We start from the raw sequence: 22,341 nt of genomic DNA, 5'->3' as shown, positions 1-22,341 counted from the left end.
TGCAGGTGATTTTGACGGTCAACGACGAGCTTCCTTAATGTGGTTGGATTCATCTCGACGACCCCTCTCTTCCATGATGGCTTGTGTGGCATTCTGGCCTTCGGTTTGGTGTTAGCAAGCTTGTTTTTCTTCTACTTTTCTCTTATTACCTCAATTTCTGCGTGTGGCACCTCAAAAATTCAAATTAGCTTTTTAATTTGTTTTTCATTCAAATTAATTCTTGTTCTTTTAATTATTTTTTTATTGGAAGTGGTTTATAGATTTGGAATTTTTCTTTAATTTCATCATCTTTTTATGTCAAATTTGATTCTCATTCTTTTGATTTTTATATATTTTTTTTTAGATAATTTTTTGAATTGAAGTTTTTTTACAATTTCATCCCCTTGAATTTCTTTTCCCTATATGATATGATTCTTATTCTTTCGTTTTTTTTTTTTGCAATTTTTTTTGCTTTGGCAAATGTTTCTAATTTTTTTTTTTATGATTTCATCCTCCAACATTAAATTAATTAAGACTTGAACTTTTTAATTAAACTCAAACTTAAGATTTTACAAGTTGTGAGTTTGGAGCATTAACCCAGGTTTAGAATATTCACACAGGTTGACTTGTTTTTTTTTCCTTTTTTTAAGTTAATGTTTTTTCAATTTCATCCTTCACCGTATATTTATTTTTCAGTTTCATTCTCCTTGAATTTTTTATTTGTCATATTAGATGCTTATTGTTTTAATTTTTATTTGTCTTGTTTTAGATTTTTTTTTTGAAATAATTGACTGATATCAAGGTAATGGCAATATACAAGGCAGATGGCCCTAACCATGATTCTGGACGACTGCAAACATTTTGCATGCAGATTTTTTCGATTTAAGTTTTTTTTTATTTATAATTTCATCCCCTTCAATTTTTTTACAATATAATTTAATCATCATTCTTTTTGTTACAATTCTTTTTATTTTATATTTTTTTTAATTCAAGTTTTTTTTTTTTAATAATTTCATCTATTAGTATTAAATTCATTGAGAATTAAGCTTCTTAATTCAACATAGTCTAAGATTTCAAGTGTTGCAGATTTAAATAGTTAGCCTCAATCTAAGAGATTTGCATAAGCTTACTTGTTTTTTTTTTTTTTTTAAACTAATATTTTTTTAGTTTCATCTCTCAATATTTATTTATTAATTAAATTTCATCTTCATTTTTTAATTCAACTCGAGATTAATTTCATCAACAATTCAGTTTCATATTTGTATGTTGTTTCACGACAGCAACACTTAACCTTAACCAAATCATCATTTAAACACGGTATTCAATTCGCTCTTGGTTCTTAGATCGGACAAGTCACACCAATATTTTATTTATATATTTATTAAAACATATAATGATCAATTGATTTTATCTTATACATTGGTTGTGTTTTTTATCCTCGTTTCAAATATTTTATTGTATACAGAAAAATAGTGACGCTCAAACTTTTTTTCATGAAGTAGTTGGGATTTTGATCACGACTTGAACCTAGTATACAAAACTACCAAGGAAAGGAGGGAAGTAAACAGCTGAAGCGATATAAGACTGATAATTTGAAAGTGTAAATCTATATGAAATTTCAAAGTCATCACTTGCATGCATAGCTTTCAGATCTAATCCAGGGACTGACTCGACATTTCAAAGAGTCATCACTTGCATGCATAGCTTTCAGATCTAATCTAGGGACTGACTCGAGAAAAAGGCACGAGTCACTGAGTTACCATGTAAATCATTTTTATTAAAACTGCCTTGTGCTTGAAAAAAAATTCTTTGGTGTTGACCTCAATGGATCCCTAAGAATTCAGCTAAGTTAATCAAGTTTTATTGGGTCAATAACTAGTCCGATTCAACTCGAAACCAAGCCCAGGTCAGTCTCCATGTCAACCCTCCAAGCAGGTTTATCTACTATGCTTGCATGGATCCGAAGGTCCAAGGAAATGCAATCACCACTTATAAACCACACCAGGAGTACGTCTTATTCAGGATTTGAAAGGGAAATGAAAGTACCATTTACAAACCACATCAGGATCATGTGTTATTCAGGATTTGTACATGGGTTTTACAGGCTATAAAGAAGTTTCTTCTTCTCACAGAATTCTATAATTGAGAAACAAAGCTAACCTGAAGAAGAAGAAAAAAGTATCCAGAATGTGACCCCTATTGATAAAATGAACAGCAGGTGAAAGTCAAACTTGGAATGGAAGATTCAACCTGCAAGAGATCATCACATATTAGATCCTGAGCACAATCTAGTCATGACTAAACTAGAAACCACTACATCATACAAACTCTTTCATATGAATCATTTGCAAAACAGAACATTCCATCTTCGTTCCACCTATGATATATTGAGTGGAAAAACCAACATCTTGCGATGATTTCATTATTTCACAACAGACCTATGGAAGAAAAAATTAAAACAGTTTATAACAAGCAATCCAAGATTGAAAAAACCAAACGTATAAAACATCACTTCAGAAAGGGTTTCATCATTATGTGTGGAGCTAATTTCCCCTAAAATTGGAAGTCCTTGGTTGATGAGAGATAAACGGTAGATGAATGTCAATGTTCCTTGCTACCAGAATGGTGCAATCAGATTATGTGGCGGCATTATCAAGCTACCTGATTATCATGATTATCAAATTAATTAGAATTGTTATCAAAATTACCTCATGAACACTTTTCTGTAAAATTTTATGTACATGTATTTGAATGAATTCCAAATATGATGCACAATCTCCTGTTGTAGAGCCAAAGTCACATTTTATGTACATGAATTCGAATGAATCCCAAAATGATGCGTCCTCTCCTGATGCTAGAAACTCATGTGGAATTAGATACAAGATGAGAAAGCATTACAATGTTGTAAAGAACTAACCTCGGACCTGAATTTCAGGTGAAAAATTGACAAGTCTTGTAACTCAGAACATAGTATCTACCCATGGCTTCTAGGATCAACAGAGCGCACCTTCCTGTTTTCTGCATTTGAATATTGTCCAACAACTCGGGCATGAGGTATGGATCCTTCCCCACGTGCAAGAGCTTCAACATTCTCAAGTAGGTACTTCCTTGGAAGCCTGCCAACTACATTACCCTCTTCATTCCCCTCTCTATCCAGGAATGCAAAGTGCGGAATACCCTCAACACCAAACTCATCAAGTTCTTGTTCCCACTTGGTATTATCAACGTTCAGCATAACAAAATTCACACGGTCCCTAAAAGGCAAGTGGCATTTAGCAGGCACATTTAAATTAAAAGGAAACGACAGAATCACTAAGTAAAAGGAGATAACTCAAATATCATATAGCTAATCAAAGCTTGATCAAGGCTGTTACTTGTACTGCTGCTCTACTTTGTAGACATCTGGAGCTAACTCTCTACATACTTCACACCAATCTGCATAGAACTCCACAACAGTTGGCTTCCCATTTGAGAGGGCCTAAATAAAGACACCAGAAAAAACCCAATAAGCAACAAACAAAGTATAAGTACAGAACATGGCATTAACCATTTACATTCAAATGGAACATTATTTTCAGAAAGCAAATCCACTTCGAATTTGACATCAAAACTAATATAAACCAATCAAAACTTTTCTACTAAAACTAGTAAATTCACTTAGACACCCCATTAACAACCAAGAGAAATCCTTCAATTGCTTTCAATTCCAAGGATATAAACAAATTACATTCCAATTCATAAACAGAAAACCCACTTTTTACTAATTAACATCAAAACTAATGGCGAATAATAATAAAAACTCCACAAAGGATAGCTTTACTTAAAACCCATTATTAAAAAGAACTAGAACTCCCTCTCAATTGTAACCTATTTGACAAGAATTCCAACTTTAATCCAATAAAGCAAACCTCTTCATAAGGCAAAGCAGCAACAGATAAGTCCTTCAAAGAAACACCAAAATCCAACCTTGAAGACAAGAAAAGTCCGGCAGCAGCAAGAAGAGAAACCACTGCTATTCGTTTATTAACATCTTTATTTGGAAATTCAGGTAACCCAGAATCTTGGGACGCACCTGTATCCTCTCTTTTGGTATCATCACTAACTGGACCAGGTTCAAGGACCTCTTTTTCCTGCATTAAAAGAAACAAACCAGTTCAGAAAAGATTATACCTTGCTTACTTAGTGACATAAATGAAGGAGAAAATGGGGGCTGTACCGTTGGTGTGGAGGTTTCAGATGAGTCGGGGTTTGTTTGGCAAGAAACAGCAGGGAATTTGCGAGGTTTGGTTTGATAGTGGACAGTGGATTTGAGGAGTGATGGTGATGAATGAGAGGCTTGAAGATATGGCCGGAATCTATGGATACAGAGAGGGTTTGAAGCCACGCGAGCCATGGAGATTTTGTAGGAGGAGTCGGTTTTTCTTTTTTGGTTTGTATTAGTGAATTTTTTGTGCTAATTAATTAAACGGTCAAAATGTAAGCGGGCACTCGTTTTTGCCTTTTTAGAACTCGTGGATTTTGAAGGTCGTTTGGGATGCGTTTATTATCTAGTGACAATACAGACAACATTTTGGAATTGAAGATCAACTTTTTTTAAGAATAAAATTATTTTTTTATTTTAATTATTTTAGATTATTTTAACGTGGTGATATTAAAAATAAATTTTAAAAAATAAAAAATATTATTTTAATATATTTTTAAATAAAAAACATTTTAAAAATCAATATTTACCATATTTTCAAACACCACTTAATATATTAGATCCATAGTTAAGAAACTCGGATGCCGATGGTTGACTAGAACATGGCCTGAATCAGAGTTTCACATAAATAGAAAAAGTTGATTTTATATGAGTTATTTAAAAATTTATACCGATTTATAATCTAGTCGATTAAAAACTTGTTAATTTATTTAAAAAAATAAAAAAAATCATTTATAATTTAAAAAATATTATTAATCCACCCCGTGATTCCAATCTTATCCTGGGTTATATTTAATAATTATGGTCAGATAATAACACTTGAGACATGTGTGTATTATTATTTTTTTACCATTATTTAGACCTTGATATGATTGTTATAGTTGCAAGAAGATGTATAAAGTGTTTGGTTTTATTTAACATTATGCAATACAAATTTAATAGTGAAAAGTCATGACTCGTGAAGTGTTTGGTCCTTAAACTTTTTTTTTTATGATTCTATCTTCGAAGCCAAACTCAAGAGTAATTAAATCAAGTTTATTGACTAAGGATAAAATTAAAAGACATGGGACAAAGTAGAAAAGCCACAACAAATAGATAATGGTTTCAAAGTTCACATAAAAAATCAATTTAGTCCTTATACTTTAAAAAGTATATATATTTGGTCTCTCGATATTTTTTCAATTCAATTTTGATACAAAAGTTTATTTTTGTTATTTTTTAGTCCAGGTTTTGAGAGAGAAAAGAGAGAGGTCGTCGGATTCCAGTGATAGAGAGATAAATTTATTATTGTTGATGAGGATAGTTCATATCAGTTTTTTTTTTTTACCTTATAAGTGCCTAAAAATATATCTAAGCTCGGGAAGATTTTTGGTTTAGAGTTTTTTTTTTGGGTTTTTTGATGCTATTTATAGGTTTATCACAATTTATAAGGTGGTTTTTAGGTGTTTGGGGTCAAAATGGGTTGAAAAACGAGTTTTTTGGGTCGAAAAACCTTTAGCCCTAATTTTCCATTTGAAATGTTATTTCGATGTATTTTCAAGGAAAAAATATTTTGAAATACAACTGGCACCACAATACCAAACTGCTTTTAATCTCAAACCGCTTAATAAATTCCTATCAAACACTAGCCGAAACCTTATAACAAACCACAAGATTTCCATTCGGACCACAAATCCATTACAAATGCAAAAGTTCTACTTTATAAATGGCCAAATAGATTATAACATTTTTATAAATATGGTTGTGCTTATTTTTTAAAGTGTTTTTTTTTTAGAAATATATCAAAATAATATTTTTTTATTTTTTAAAAATTATTTTTGATGTCAGCGCATCAAAATGATCTAAAAACATCAAAAAAATATTATTTGAAGTAAAGAAAAAAATAAAAAAAATTTAATTTTTTTCAAAAATACTTTGAAAAGGGAAACAAGTTAAGAAGGCTAACCAGGGGATAGAGTCTTGAAAGAAAGAAAAAAACACATTAAAAAAATTACTAAGCATTATTTGAGTTATCAAACAAGGGGAGCATGAGAAAACAAAAGGCAATAAACATCACTAGAGAGACAAACTTAAATAAACAATATCTCATTGAAATAATTAAAATCTGGTTAATAGAAATAAATAAGTGGAAACTAACTTCACTTCACTTTCATTGAATTAGGTGCATGAATCCAAACTTTTCTCATCGTCTTCACAAAAACCTTAACTTATTTGACCCGGAATGAATCAAGTCTGGCCCTTCCTATCTCCTAAAAGCATTAACTTCTCTTAACCTAACATTCAAGATCATAATTAAAGTTTTCACCTTCTAGTATGAAAATTAAGTATATATCAATTCCACGACAAAAAAAAAATCAATTTTTTTTTATATATAAGAGTATGATTGAGAAAAAGAATGTAAAATATTGGGAAATACAGATGAGTTTCATGGAATTTTTACATAATTAACAATCTAATTTATTACAACAAGAGAATGTTTAATTGCACGGAATGGGATAGAGTAATTTAATGAAATTCATTGATTATATGATAATATAATGAACTTGTAATTACAATATATATGAGTTTCCATGCATGAACCAAGAACAAGTGACGTCAAGATTCAGCTAGGAAGGGATGACCCCAGGAATAGTCTCTAGACTCTAGATGCTCTAGATACCGAGTCGGGACAAGATGAATTGAGAGTGATTGAGATGCGACCATGGAACACTACGAGCACACCAAGATCGAGTAATAAGAGAAACTGATCTATCCCAAGGACCTTCTGTAGAGATTTATCTTCAATCTCACTTGTGAAGAAAGCTTTGTCTCTTATAGACATTATACGTATATTTTTTTTGTGTGAAGAAACGAACACACAAAGACTAGAAACTAGAAAAAAATACGGTTTGATTTTGAAAAAGATAGGTTTAAAAAAAAATCAGGAATCTTAAGATCATGTTTGACAGATTTAGAGTTTTTTAAGGTTTATATAAAGATTACCTGAAGATCAGATATTCTTTTCGGCTTTGAATAATTACTTCGAGACTGAGTATCACAAACCACAAACCGTCCAAGTATTTGGTGCCCTCTAATAGTAATCCATACGAACCACAAGTAAGAAATCTCCTAAATCTTTTTAAGAGAGATGGATTGTTATATATTTGAGTGCTAACTCTTTCTTCTTTTTTTTTTTTTGTATTTTACAGGTGTTCTATATTGTTTACTATTGTATAGAAAATAAGAGGTATAACATTCTAAGCTCGAAAACCCTATAAATGGAAAATTAAATATCAATTTGACCTCCGAATAATTTCATATCTATTATTTCAGAATAATCTTAGAAATTTATTGAATCAAGCCCCTACTTGATTTTTCTAGATTTAGAATTGTAATTTCATGTATAAATTTCATTTTAGTCCTCAATTTCTTTAACTTATTTACAATCAAATCACACTTGATTAATCATTCCAGTTTAATTTTCTATCAATGGTTCTTATGTGTGTTACCCATTAGGTTCTATAATAAGTTGGTCCAAATATAAATCACAATCTTAAATAAAATAAAATTAAATAAATTAAACAAAATAATTTATTATCAATAATTGATTGATTTATGTTTAAAGATCAAATACAATGTCTAACAACCTATCATGATTCTTCAAATATTTAAAAAGTCATAAGTAGTTTAACTTAACATTTTAATGACCAGTATCTTGGTGTAATTATTATCTCTTCATCAACAATTTTTTGATTTGAACATTATAGCATGAAATGTGTCTACCATGTCAAATCATATTTGTTCTCAACGTCGCAGTCATTGATTATTTGAAACTCTTTTCAAATTTTGTTCCACCTTACGCAATGCTTTACAATCAATATTATTTGAGAACAAATAAAATGTTTTTTCTAATTCACTCAAGGTGATGAGTCCTCTCCTGATTACTCAAATACCTTTATATAGTTCTTGTTATACCCAATATTTTTTCGTTTGTTACCTTATTAGGACAACGTGTACGCAGTAGGATTAAAACATAATATTTCATATATAAGATAACTTAGTGATCTCAAGTATAAAGATCGCTTACACAACCATCACGTGAACCTTTCCATAGACACATGTGACCTCTCCATATGAAATTCTCATACGTATTAGTTCAGTGTACATGTCATCCGACAAACACCTATATATTAGCTCTAAGTATCCCTCATACCTCAGCTTATGAGAACAACTATTCTCTTTTATAAAGGGAATAACATAATATGTACAAATCTTAATGGTTCTAATTAATATACAGTTTTAATAGAGTATTAACAGGAAATATTTAGCAACAATGCTTTGATGCAATAAGAATCACATGATTATAACAGTTTTATAATTTCTTTGTAAAATATTTTTGTTCTAAAAATTTTATCTTTACTCAAGATTTATTAATTAAATATTAAATACAAATAAAACTTTTATTAAATATACATATGTTTCGATAAACAAAATCAAAGTCACGTTTGCCCACGGAATACACACTAACAGAAATGGCATATGAAATTCGCAAGAGATAATAGAGGAAACGAGTGGATGTCATGGTAGAATCAATGTCTGCGCATTTAAAAAAAGATTGAACCATGCCATTTTAAAATACTCCAAGCAACTTGGCATCGAATCCTGCAGCCCAGAGGCATTCGATAGCTTGAATGTGATTTTTGTTCTAAGCAAACCAAAGAAAGTTTAACCTCTTAATCACTGTTTGGTATTGTGTTTTAAATAGGAATGGATAAATTTTAAATTGTTTTGATATACTGATGTTAAAAATAATTTTTAAAAAATAAAAAAGTTATTTTGATATATTTTCAAATAAAATTTTTTAAAAAAGCATATGTTGCGATATTTCTAAACATCCCTTATTATTTTTTATAAAATAATTTTTTTATTTTTTAAAAATTATTTTTAATATTAACATTAATTAACAGAGATGCAGAGAGAAAGGGATGGAAGTGTTAGAGAATAATATAAATCATATTCTGAAACCTCACCTAGCAGCTTAAGCTATTGGATTGAGATGGTTCTTTAACATGGTATCAGAGTCTTGATGACCAAGCGGTCACGAGTTCGAATCTTACTATCCTCATTTATTTGATAAAAATTAAGCACAAGATAATATTGACTTATGCAAGTTTCAAGTCCAAAAAAATACGATTAATCCAACATTAAAATTACAATTTAGAACTAAATAAAAATAATTTTAAAAGTAGAACATTGATATATTTTTATTACCTAAAAAGAAAAGGAAAAAGAATAAAACTCTTCGGCAATATATAACTGCAAAGTCCCACCACCACATAAATAAAATCATTTCTTCGTATTTATCAACCTCACAAATCAAGTCTTCTAGCTAGGATCAAGTCTGTTAGCCGTAAAATCCATGGCTTCCACGTTCTCACCACTGCCGCTCAGAACTCTCTCTCTCCACCGCATGCGCAATGCACACCCCACCATCTGCGAGGCGCTCACCAGTCCTAAACCTGCGCCGATTTCCTTCCCCGGCCGAAGACATCTTCTCTTCATGCTAGCGTCAGCACCAGCACTGGCCTTAAGAGAACCATCTTCACTGGCGCAGGACATTCCTTTGTTTGGGCTGAGGAAGAAGCTGAAGAGGGCGGAGGAGGAAGCTGAGGAGCTGGTGAAGGAAGGGTTTGAGACGGCGGAGAAGGGGTTGGAGACAGCGGGGAAAGGGATCGTGACGGTTGAGAGAGGGATTGAGACAGCAGAGAAAGAGATTGTGACGGCAGAGAAGGAGATTGAGGAAGCGGTGAGCTTTGGTGGGCTAGCGCAGGCTGGTGCGGTGGCTGGAGCGGAGGCTGTTGGGGTCTTGGTTGCTACTGCCATTGTTAATGGGATTTTGGGGCCTGAGGGTTCTAAATCATAAGTAAGAGGATTAGCCGATTAATTATAGTTGATTGTGTTTATTTTGATAATTTATGGCAATCCCATTTCGTATTTCCTTGCTCTTAACGAGTTATATTAATAAATCATTAACAAATTGAATGTATTTATTGCAAAATGAAATGTGCATTAAAATAGAGGAGAAAAGTGATTAGTGTTTGAAGAAATATCAAGTGATATTATCCAATTACAATTCGTAGGTTGACGGGATATTATTTCAGGTACACATTTGCTTTCATTTTCTGCAATTCTAATGAACTTCGACTATTTTATGTTGCAAAATGAGATAATGGAGATCGAAATGGTGGATTGGATGAATTGAAGAAAATGGTTTGATCTGTTTGAGTTTTATTATGATTTGATGCGTTTTGGTTTATGATTTGTGTCCTTTATATTAGTTTGGTAAGCAAAAGTGTATAGAAGCCCACGGATTTTGGTACCACCACCTACAAATTTATCAAAAAGATCTGAAAAACAAATAGATATCCCAGGCTACAAATCTATTTGCTAAGCGGTTCTAAGAAATTATAGTTGTCTGATCGGCTCAAGAACTACCTAGGAATGGCTTGGGTTATTGAGTTGTCGGGTCAATTATTTGTTATCAAAAGGATGCTATTTCATTTTCTTAAAAAAAATATTGATGTTGACTTTGTCGGCTCTCACCTAGTCAATCGGGTCATGGATTAGCCTGTCAAGCTAATTGGGTTTGGTTCAAATCAATATTTTTTTCGATTCAAATTAAAACTTGATCTGGATCAAGTTTTGAGTCATGAATTTCTCAATCAACTTGTCTAATGAGCTTTTTTTACATGGTTTCAGCAACTCAAATTAAGCAAGTAATGTTGACGATCAAAAATCGATAAAAGGTTATGCTATATATATCTTATTTTTTCCCTCTAGAAATGCGGTAAACAATGAACTATTACACTTTCTACTACTGAGGTTGAATATAAATCTATTGTCAGTGTTGTTGAATAAAAATGGATGCACTCTCTCCCTACTTATTTAGGCATTTTGATTTCTTTTTCTCTTTTTTTTTTCTATTGTAATTATATTCTTTATTTTTTTTTTGTTGAAATTGACTATCATTTTGTTCGCGACATGATTGCTCAGAAGGAACTATATGTTTGATTTATATCTTCTGAAGATCAACTTATTGATATTCTTACTAAGTTATTGTTGTTTACTCACTTCTTTTATCTTCAATCCAAAATAAATGTGTTCTTTCCCTTTCTTCAACTTAAAAAGGTGTATTAAGAACAATCTAGAATGCAAGGGTTAGGTCATGCTATTCGTACCTATATACAATACCAGTCCAATATCCAAAACCCATTAAGTTAACATATCTAAAGGTAAGACTTCTCTTATAAAAAGTGCATAAACATATGTTATATATATTGAAAACTTCCTTCATCAATAATATAGGCTACTAGTGTAGAATTTATAGCATGAATTCTTTTACTCATTGTCTCGTTTTATTTTCTAATTTAAATGGTATCAAAGTCAGTCGCATAACTACAATATGTTTTTTCTACAAAACACAACACCATCTTTTGCTTCCTCATGAAAGACAACTATGACAAACAATCTCATAGATATGGCAACCAATTGCAACCTTTTTAGCCTCAAGTCCACATTACACAATTCTCACCATTGTATTTCTCTCAAACTTATCCACAAAAAAATATTTATTTTAGAAAGATCAAATATGGGTTCATCGATGACAACAAGACTTATCTGCTTGAATTTCTTCAACAAGTCTACATGAACAAGTCTCAATTCATACTACACTAAATGGATACAATAAGATCAGTTGTTAATGAGCACTCTTATTGCTTCCCTACCTAGAGGCTTCGACTCTCCATATTTCAATCCTATATGTTTTTGGCATATTGTGGGTGGTCTTTAATATTTCTTATTCACTCAGTCATATATTTGTTTTACAGTCAATAAGATGTGTCAATTTATGCATACACCTATTAATGTGCATTGGTTAGCTGTTAAACGAATTATGCTCTATCTTTACGGTACTTTTATGACATGTCTTCATTTTACTAGTGCTAGTGAGCTTTCTTTCCATGGTTTTAGTCATTTGGATTAGGCAAGTAATGTTGTCGATCAAATATCGTTAGAGGTTATGTTATCTATCTTGGTAATAATCTTGTTTCTTAAAAATCAAAAAAGTAATAAACTATTGCATGTTCTTTTATTGAGACCGAATATAAAGTTGTTGCTAATGTCGCTGTCGAGTTGAAATGGATGTGTCGTCTCTTTACTTATCTAGGCATTCTGGTTTCTTCTTCTCCTATGTTATTGTGTGATAAATTAGGCGCTACATATTTGACAACTAATCTAGTTTTTCATGTGCGAATGAAACATGTTGAAATTGACTATCAATTTGTTCATAACATGGTTTCTTGGAAGGAACTACAAGTTCAATTTATATCTTGTGATCAACTTATTGATATTCTTACTAAATCATTGTCGTATTCTTGCTTCTCCTGTGTTGGATTCAAAATGAATTTGGTTTCTTCCCCTTATTCAACTTACAGGGGCATAGTAAGGACAATTAACTAAATAGTAGGTCAAGCCATATATATATATATAACAAAAAACTAAAAAACATGTAGGTAAAATATTGTTACCTCTTAACCCATTTGTACAGTGGACTTCAATAATGTTTTGGGTTAAGTTTTCTATGGTTTTTGGATGTTTCTGTGATTTTTTTCACGCCCTTTCATTTTTCTATTCTTATATTTGCTTTGATTTACTTATTGTTGTTGAGTTTCCCATATTATCCTTCTTTCTTATCCCTTGGTTTAACAAGTAGGTTGTTGTTGTGGGTATTTTAAACAATTGTTATAATTATGTATTAAATATATTAAAGGAGAAGATATGCAAAATTATGACAATTGATTTGAATGCTAACCTTCTTTGTTGTCCTTTTGAGAGTTGAAGGCTTGGTAGAGAGAGATGAGAAAAGGCATGTGATGGTTAATAAGATAAGAGTGAAGATGATGCCTCATTATAAAAAGGAAAGGAACGCAGAAATCTTTTTTCCTTTTAGACTCATCGTTCTTTGTGTTTATTAATTGAAGAAAGAGAGTAGTGATTAATAATTTTGAAAAAATAAGGGATTCAAATCACTTGCTATTGGAGGATCCTATAAAAATGACTTCAATTATAAAGCCATCAAAATCTATAAGCATCATACTACTACTACTACTACTACTACTATTGTTATTATTATTATTATTATTATTATTATTATTATTATTATTATTAGTTGAATGAATCATGACATGATCTGTAGTTTCATTATTGCTTTCGATTGAATTTTTTTATGATTTTTTTATAGAGTTTCTTTCCAACCATGACAGAGATGGTAAACACACTATGTCTAAAATCATGATCCGTTCAGGTTATTTCTGGTGGCCTCAAGGCTAAAATGTTTGGTAATAATTTAAGGTTTATTTTGGATTAAAATGGTTTTATTTTGCATGAGATGACCCAGGGTATCACTTGAAGACTTTGGAGAACTTCAAGGCTTCCTTCAAAACCACACTCCTAAGAAGCTTTGTGTTGTACGTTTCTTTTTATTTATAAATTATTTATGATTATGATTAATAAATTTTGAAACAATTTGTGTCCTTAAGATAATGCTTGAACACGTTGGGAGCCGAATTACAAGTTGTTAATAAAAGTAGCAACCTCATTTCATTTCTAGCAGATGATTTTGTTATTCTAACACCAGATCAACAACATGAAATTTCTTCTAAACTTCTTCTCATCAATTTTGATGGACTATATATCTAAGGTTTGTTCTATATTGGTTTTCACCTTTTCTCTGAACATATTGTTGGTGTAATGATTGTTCTCTCCTTCTATGTGATGGAACAATTATTGGTTAGGGTATGTGTATATAATGAGAATTACCACTCTAAATAACCAGATTAATCTTAGTGTTTTATGATGCTTTATCATGTTTGATTCTGTTGAAATCTAGGTAGCCATTAGGACAAACAAAAGTTGGAACTTCGAATAAAAGATACAAGTTTTTCTACTGTTTAATAGTCTGAATTGTGACATTTTCTTTGTCATATGTTTATCATACATAAAATTAAGTGTATTGGGTTTCTTTTCTATATCAAAGGAATTGTGAATTTATTGTTGTATGTGATTTTTTTTAATATAATTTTTAGAACTATTAATCTAGTCTTTATACGTAGTGAAGTTAAGAGATACCATTTTTGTCATTGCTTTTCCTATTTTTTAGGCTGCTTCTCCATTCAGGTTTGCTTTGGTCTCTTTCTTTTCAATTGATTTGTTTGAAAAAAAAACCAGATACAATTGTCAGGTCGAAAGGTTGCTAAACAAGTAGAAACCAACTCTTTGTCAAGAAAAAAGAAGAAGGAAGGATCTATCTTTAGCTAGTAGTAATTGTTATACTATTGAAAAAAGAAAGATGAATTGAAGAAGAAAAAAATTGTTTATAGTCTCAGTCTTTGCTTGAACCTAGGCCTAGCCACTTCACCTAATTTAATCATTGTTAATGGCTTATCGTCCTAGGCCTTTTGAAAAGAAAGAAAAGCCTAGATTCATGCGCCTAGCATGTTGATTTTTATTTTCGAGGTTGTTCGCCCTTATTTTTTTTTTGAAAAAAAAATGGCAAACAATGTCATCTGCCAGCCCAGATTTTGACCACCACTATAGTGGTCGGATAATTAGGGTTATGAGTTTTTTACTTAAAAACACCCTTAGAATATCAAGAAATCAACATATCAACCTAATAAACCCATAAAACATTCCAAACCATAAAATCAGACCAAATAAAATATATCATCCTCTACATAAATCTAGTTTTTTAGGCTATATTAAGACTTAAAACAACTATCATGAGACTTCCCTTACCTAGTGGGATCTATTGACACCAATTTTAACTATTTTGGTGATCATAATAAGTGTCAATGTTGAGCTTTCTTTTTTTACGACATAATCCAACTCTCTCTCTTTTTATTTCATCTCATAAAAATAGACTGGAAAATGATAAAAATAAAGTTTGGCATCAAAATTGAATTTCTAGAAATAGGGGATTGATCACCTATTAAGTTAAAAAGATGGGGGACTAAACTAAAGTTTCTAGATGAAATTAGAATCCGCCACCTATTTTTGCTTGTGTTTTTCACTTTGATCCTCTGTTTTTTAATTTCACCATCTCTTAAAAAAAAGGAATTGATTGGCGATTAATTTGGGCCTAAAAAAGTTCAATTACACATTACAAAAGATTGATGACCAAATTAGATTTTTTTAAAAAGAAATCACTATTTCAATTCACAATAATTTATGAGAAAGTGAACAATAAATAAATGCACAATAAAACTACTACCCCTTTTAGTTTCTTTTAATAAGTTCCAAGCAAGCTATCAATATATTCAAGCTAATTAAGAAGTCTTGTTAGCCAAACAAACAAAATTAGAAGAAAATAAGGTGAGAAGGACTATCTTCTCTAAAAACCAGAAGAATGAAAGCTCTATCTTTTGGTAAAACAAGAGTTCGTTTGGGAATGCGGTGCAAACTGCATTCCCTCAAATTTTTTAATTTTTTTTGTTAAAAATTATTTTTTATGTTTTCAGATTGTTTTGATGTGCTGATCTCAAAAATAATTTTTAAAAAAATAAAAAAGCATCATTTTAATGCATTTCTAAGCGAAAAGCACTTTAAACCGCAACCGCTACCAAAATCTCAAACAAGCTTATGAGAATGATAATTCCTTTTTATGTACAAGACCTCGACACTTTATGCTTTATTTTATCTCTTATATATTAAGATGGTGTTTGAGAGTATGGTAATAACTGTTTTTCACTCGAAAAATACATCAAAAACTGTTATTTGAAAAAAAACATTATTTTGGGCATCAGCACATCAAAACGATAAAAAAAACATTAAAAAATATTAATTTTTTTTAAAAATTAATTTTATAAAAATTACAATTTCAAACGCGTTTCTAAATAGGGTCTAAGTTGATCTAAAAAGGGGTAAAAAAAATCAAGAAAAAGATAATAATTCAACTAGAAAAGCTCATTTAAGGATGAATTTGGTATAACTTTTGCAAATTGATTTACGTTTTCTTTTTAATTTTCCACTTAAAAAATCATAAATATGTTTGGTTGGAAATAAAACTTTGATTTAAATAAAAAATCTATTATAAAATTGAATTAAAAAATAAAAAATTTTAACTTTTAACTTATTAAATCTAACTTATACTCCTTGTTTTTTTTTTAAAAAAAGTTATTATGAGTCATTTTTAGTCAAATACACTTCTAAATTCTAACTTATAACTCATATATTATAATTTTAAAATTATAATTGAAAATAAAAAGGGTTTAGTCAAACAAATATTTAATTCACTTGACATATAAATTAATATTCTTAAAACTTGAAAAATAAAAAATACTACATGAAAAATGAAATAATTTAAATATAAAAAACGTTTTTTTTAGCAACCTAAATCCAAATTCAAATGAATGACGGTTTGTTTTTGTATTTTAAAAATATTTTTAAAAAAAATTAATTTTTTTTTCTTTGTTTCAACTTAATATTGCATGAATGTCAAAAATAATTTTTTAAAAATAAAAAAAATATTATTTAAATATATTTTTAAATAATATATAATTTAAAAAATAACTACTATTATATTTATAGGGAAGTTGAAAAAAAAAAAAAAAAAACAATACTGATTGCTCTTTATTAACAGCCCGATTTCCCACGGACGACACCTCACTCGTCAAAATCATCTTTTCCGCCACAACAAGCCATTTTTAAAAGCACGCTAAACCTCCTCCTACTTCCTCTCCCTCTCCATTTTTCTCTACTACAACAAAAATCATGGCTTCGGAACCCTCAATAACCGCCGCCTCAGAAACCCAAGCCTCAGTCGAAGTCACCACTACCTCTCATGACGTAACCGCCGACTCCACCTGCAATGACAACAATGGAGAAACTTCAGACCCAGAGAAGTCTCTGGATTTCGCTGTTGAGTTATTAGAGAAAGGATCTACGGCGCTTAAAGAAAATGACTTCAGTGAAGCCGTAGAATGCTTTAGCCGTGCCCTTGAAATCAGGTTAGGGTTTTCATTTCATTGTCTAATTTTGGTTTTGATTAGTCGAACATTGCACTTAACTAGTCAAATCTCTGTTCTATCGATGGTTTTTAGTAGTTTTGGTTTAAGGGTTTTTTTACGGTGGAGCTTTACTTATTAAAAATGTGGTTAATTTGGGAAGAAATTTGCAGATAGAATGTGTAAATTTTATGTGTCAAGTTTCAGAATTTTCTACTTTAATCGAAAGAATTTGATGTTTATGAAATGGGTATTTCTCAAAAGTCGTTTAGGTAATTGGGGTTTTAGGGTTTATATAATTAAGACCTTCACGTTTAAGAAGAGCAAAGAGAAGGGCGACGTTATTTTGGGAATCTTAGTGGTAAAATGTGCTGGAGTTTAAATAATAACAAATTTTTGGGGGTCATAACTAAGAACTTGAACTTCTGAATTGTTTAACTTGTGCTGAATGAATTTGATATTTGTGCAATTGGGAGTGAGATTTTGCTCCAATAAATCTATGCAGATGTTGATGGAGCTTTAGTTTACTTAATGTTTTTCTTATTTTTCTAAATTTTGATTTTGTTAGGGTTTTGCATCATGGTGAGCTTGCACTTGAATGTGTGAATGCATACTATCATTATGGACGTGCACTGTTGTATAAAGCGCAAGAGGAGGCTGATCCGTTGGGTATGGTGCCTAAGAAGGATAGTGAATCTAAACAAAATGATGATAAAGATGCAGCTTGTAAGAATGTTTTAAATGGAGAATCTTCGACTACTTCTGCTTCTAGTAATGTTGGAGAAGATGGGGGTTTTAATCATCCAGAAGGTGCAGCTGATAATTATCAGTATTTTGTTGCTCATAATGTTAGTTCATAAGTTGTCATAGTAGTTAATAGGTTGCTTTTTTGTTAATGTTTGTTGGTATTTATCAACATTCAATTTCTTTGCTTTCAACTTGTGACGTGTGGGTGCAATCTCTATCAGTAATGGGTGTAAATATGTGAAAATGAATAAACTGTACCCTGAACGTTAGAAATTCAAACATATGTTGCTATTTTTTGTGCCTGTTTTCTAAAAAGGGTCTATCTTTGTGGTTTGGAGTTGTTAGTTTAAAAGAATCATCTACTTATGATGTCATTTGATATTTATGCCTCCTTTGTTGCTTTAAGGAGTGCAACATATGTTTTGCATATTTTTGTCACCACACAAGCATGGGGTCCATGTTTGCAAGGTACTTGATGTTCTGACAATAAAACAGTCTGCATGAATTTGCATTAAATTTGTTATGCTTGAGCAAAACGACTGTCAATGATTTTTTATCCTTTAACATTCTTGCCTCCTCTATGCACACATACATACATCCATTAAAGAATTATTGGGAGCATGGATGAAGGAAATGGTATTTGAGATGGTTTTCATGGTAAATGATCTAATGATTTTGTATGCACTAAGATTGTTGAACTTCCACCAAGGCAGGAAGGTGCCTGGGATTGGACGTAAGCTGCCATCTCTAGTTTTATAGGGCTAGTAGTAGCATCAGTCTTGTGGTTAAAATGTGTCTGATTACTTCCTTTTGTTATGTCTGTATTCTGTTACAGCTTCTGATGGGAAAGATGAAGAAGAAGATGATGAGGGAAGTGATGATGATGACGACCTTGCTGATGCAGATGAAGAGGAATCTGACCTTGATTTGGCATGGAAAATGCTAGATGTTGCAAGGGCAATTGCAGAAAAACACCCTGGTGACACAATGGATAAAGTTGACATACTATCAGCACTGGCAGAAGTTGCGTTGGAAAGAGGTCTGTTTATGCATTTATTTGAGTTTAAATTTGCAACGGTGAGGATGTTTTTGGTTTTATTTTAAAAAATATATATATAAATAAATGGATGCATTACTAATATTTATGTTTTGTTTCTTTTTGCCTCTTGCTTGGCTTAAATGTGTGTTGTATTTTTTATTTGCTTCATGCAGAGGATATTGAAACATCTCTCAGTGACTACCAGAAGTCACTATCCATTTTAGAAAGGCTTGTTGAACCAGACAGTAGACATTTAGCTGAACTGTATCCTTTTCAAGGTTTACATACTCCCTTGTCTTGGGATGGTAAGGATTACACATCGCCAGTTTATTTATTCTCCGGGTCCAGTTAAATTTACTGATAGTCACATGTGCTTGGTCTGGGCCAACCACTTTTGCGTTTTAGGGATTCCATCTTCTTATTCACTTTGTCACAGCTTTAACTGTGCAATTTAGAAATTTTCGGATATGTTTGTGTCTGGAGATTGGCTCTAAGTCCCAGGAAGCAATCCCATATTGCCAGAAGGCTATATCAGTTTGCAAGGCACGGTTGCAGCGACTCATCAATGAACTAAAGAGTTCTGGAGAATCAGCCACAACACCAGCTATTTCTGAATTAGACGAGGGTGTCCAGCAGTTGTCTAACATGCAGGCTGATAAATCTGTGACTGATAAAGAAGCAGAGATTGAAACGCTTACTGGCCTGTCTGGGGAGCTGGAAAAGAAGGTAAGTGCTGCTAGTCTCTGTGCAAGTGTTAGAATTTCATGTAAACCATCCTAAGTTAAACTGTGCATCTTTGTATTTTCAGCTTGAAGATCTACAACAGCTGGTCCTGAACCCAAAGTCCATTCTCTCAGAAATCCTGGGAATGGTAGCTGCTAAGGGAAAGGGAGGCGAGAAGAGTGTTTTTCCAACTGCCATGAACTCTTCTCAGATGGGTACTGCTACTAGCAGTGGAGGTTTTGACTCGCCAACCATTTCCACTGCTCACACAAATGGGGCTTCTGGAGTCACAGATCTTGGTGTCGTCGGAAGAGGAGTTAAGCGAGTTTTGACCAGTACAGGTTCGACTGGATCAAGCCCAGTGAAGAAACCTACTCCTGATCCCTCGTCAGACAAAGGGGATGGAAAAACCTTTTAGTGGTTCTGAATTTAAATGGTCAGTGATTTGATGATCATAGTGCAAGCTGCTAAAGATTCTAGCACTATCAAATATAACCATTCAAATATCGATGTCATGGGTCCTTGAGAGCTGCTGGATTGGTCCTACTTGGTGACTGCTGTATAGAGCAGTGTTAATGCGCTATCTGCCATGTAGGTGGCAGTAACTTTCCTATATTATTTCTGTGATATGACTTTGGAGAGCAATACTCTTTTAGCATCTTGTAAAAGCTTTGCCTATATTTCAGTTATACTAACACACTTCATTAATTTTGGGAAGAAATGGACCGTTTTAATCCATATTTGATACCCATTACCATCCATATTTGATACCCATTTTGGGAGAGGATATCTGCTCTTAAAACTTTCCTTTCGAGGCCATGGTTGCTGTCCGCAATGGATGATTGCTGGAAACCTATTGCTCCGGACTCCATAATCCTCCGTTGTGAGGAATGGAAATTATAGCAGCTCTAGTTGCGATAATTTTTGAAGTCATTTAGGGATATGGTTTGAGCCTGCAAGATTCTCTTCGTGGGTTGAACATGGTGTCTGGTCAGATGAAACAGAGCTATGTGGTTGTCATTGGTAAACCACTTTGTTGGATTAGTGGATTATGTTATACTAGAATGATGCCTCGTGGGGGTTTAGCTCTAATGTAAAAATAAATAGTCAAGTGATAATAATTAAAATCAATTTGAATTAACTTTACTAATCATAAAGTTTAAGCCTCACTAATCTAAAATCAAATGAATCAATTTCAAATAAAGATACATCATTGAAAGAAAAAAGTTAGTAAATTAGGATAACTTAATTGACCCACCATAAAAAAAAGGGACAGAAAAAAAAAATAAAGTTAAATCAATAAAAAAAATACGAAAAAAAACTGAATCAGTTCAAGTTAACTCAACTAAACCGCACCTGAATAAACCCATAGAAAGAAAAGTGGAAAAATTACCAAGCTCTAACACCAATAATTTAATGCTAAAGGATGAAAGTACAAAAAAAAAAAATAGCTTCATAAATAAAACTAATATCAATGATGAAAATGAAAACAAAAATCAATTTTTAGAAAAAGACCTAAAAAACAACGAACTTAAAAGGGAGAATAATCAAAATTAGTAATCGGGGTCATAAGATCAAGATTACCCCATAAAAAGCAGACACGAAAAAAATCAAGAAACAAAATTCTCAATCATGAATTTTTTTTTTAAATAGCAATTAAAACAACGAGAACCAAATCTGATATAAAAACTAAATTGAAAGAAAATAATTAGGGTCTAAATTGAAAATTAAAATAAATTAAGAAAATAATTTAAAAAAATAACAATCAAAAGAATAAGGATCAAAATTAGATAAAAAAAACTAAATGAAATAAAATGTTGAGGGAAACAAATTGGAAAAAAATCAAGAAAATGATAAAAAAAAAATAATAAAAAAAAAAGAGGACTAAATTTAACAAAAAATAAATAAATAAAATGAAATGCTCATGGAAAGAATAAAAAAAATAAATTTCAAAAAGTATTAAAATCAACACATATAGCAATCAAAAAAATAAAAACTAAAATTAAAATAAATATAAATTGGAGGAATAATTGAGTTTTGGTTGGACCAGTACGAAGCCCGGGGTTAGAAGAGAACAGAGGGGAGGAATTCAACCGCTGTGAATCGTTGTGAATATCATCATGACCACTACCCCATTAGTTGCGTCACCACCAAACGTTTCAGACAACATAGAGGTTGGATAATTTTTTTCGTTGTATGACGCCACATGCCCTAATTACTTATTGACTTGTTCATTACACGCGCCATCTAATTTTTTTTATATATAAATATTTTGTATTTGCTCAAAGATGTATCGTCTCTTGTTCAAGTTGATTATAACTAAAAATCCACAATGAAAATATAAATTTTCCCCTCTACATGAGCTTTAATTTTTTTGCTTTTAAAAGCAATATAATATTTTACCATGCTAAATAAAGTAAAAGATGGAAAAGCCTATGGACCTCATTATTTAAAAAATTTCCTTCAAGGATACTGAAATAATTTAACTATTTTGAAAAGGATAAAAAAACTACAATGCCCTTGAATGTCAATTTAACTTTTTTTTATTTAATTGATAAATAAATTATTTTACCATGTAAAAATATAAAAATATCGATTAAACTGATCTTTTTAGT

At 31.4% G+C, this 22,341-nt stretch overlaps 3 protein-coding genes across 4 annotated transcripts; 2 read left to right on the top strand and 1 right to left on the bottom strand.

Moving 5' to 3' along the window:
- Window positions 1–1,968: 1,968 nt before the first annotated feature.
- On the bottom strand, window positions 1,969–4,458 carry LOC7473124 (thioredoxin-like protein HCF164, chloroplastic). Of its 2 annotated transcripts, none has more exons than XM_002310735.4 (5): window positions 4,196–4,456; window positions 3,888–4,109; window positions 3,354–3,457; window positions 2,897–3,233; window positions 1,969–2,229 (listed from the first exon to the last, which is right to left on the bottom strand). In XM_002310735.4, the coding sequence occupies exons 1-4, from the start codon at window positions 4,370–4,372 to the stop codon at window positions 2,954–2,956; spliced, it is 783 nt and encodes a 260-aa protein (XP_002310771.1). In that variant the 5' UTR covers window positions 4,373–4,456; the 3' UTR covers window positions 1,969–2,229; window positions 2,897–2,953. The 2 variants fall into 2 exon arrangements, with proteins under 2 accessions (XP_002310771.1, XP_024461272.1); XM_024605504.2 differs by lacking the exon at window positions 1,969–2,229 and adding an exon at window positions 2,252–2,640 and having other exon boundaries at window positions 4,196–4,458.
- Window positions 4,459–9,499: 5,041 nt separating this feature from the next.
- On the top strand, window positions 9,500–10,205 carry LOC7477994 (uncharacterized). Its single transcript, XM_002310145.4, has one exon. The coding sequence runs from the start codon at window positions 9,579–9,581 to the stop codon at window positions 10,080–10,082; it is 504 nt and encodes a 167-aa protein (XP_002310181.3). The 5' UTR covers window positions 9,500–9,578; the 3' UTR covers window positions 10,083–10,205.
- A 6,664-nt stretch (window positions 10,206–16,869) lies between these two features.
- LOC7473125 (uncharacterized) lies at window positions 16,870–20,464 on the top strand. The gene is made up of 6 exons (XM_024605502.2): window positions 16,870–17,220; window positions 17,786–18,027; window positions 18,800–19,003; window positions 19,177–19,267; window positions 19,459–19,729; window positions 19,812–20,464. Exons 1-6 carry the CDS (start codon window positions 16,985–16,987, stop codon window positions 20,142–20,144), a joined length of 1,377 nt encoding a protein of 458 aa, XP_024461270.1. The 5' UTR covers window positions 16,870–16,984; the 3' UTR covers window positions 20,145–20,464.
- The last annotated feature ends 1,877 nt before the right edge of the window (window positions 20,465–22,341 follow it).

The sequence above is a fragment of the Populus trichocarpa genome, chromosome 7 (assembly GCF_000002775.5).
Source record: "Populus trichocarpa isolate Nisqually-1 chromosome 7, P.trichocarpa_v4.1, whole genome shotgun sequence".
Taxonomy (NCBI): Eukaryota; Viridiplantae; Streptophyta; class Magnoliopsida; order Malpighiales; family Salicaceae; genus Populus; species Populus trichocarpa.
Note: the sequence above shows the minus strand (reverse complement) of the source record. Positions and strands in the feature narration are given on the sequence as shown.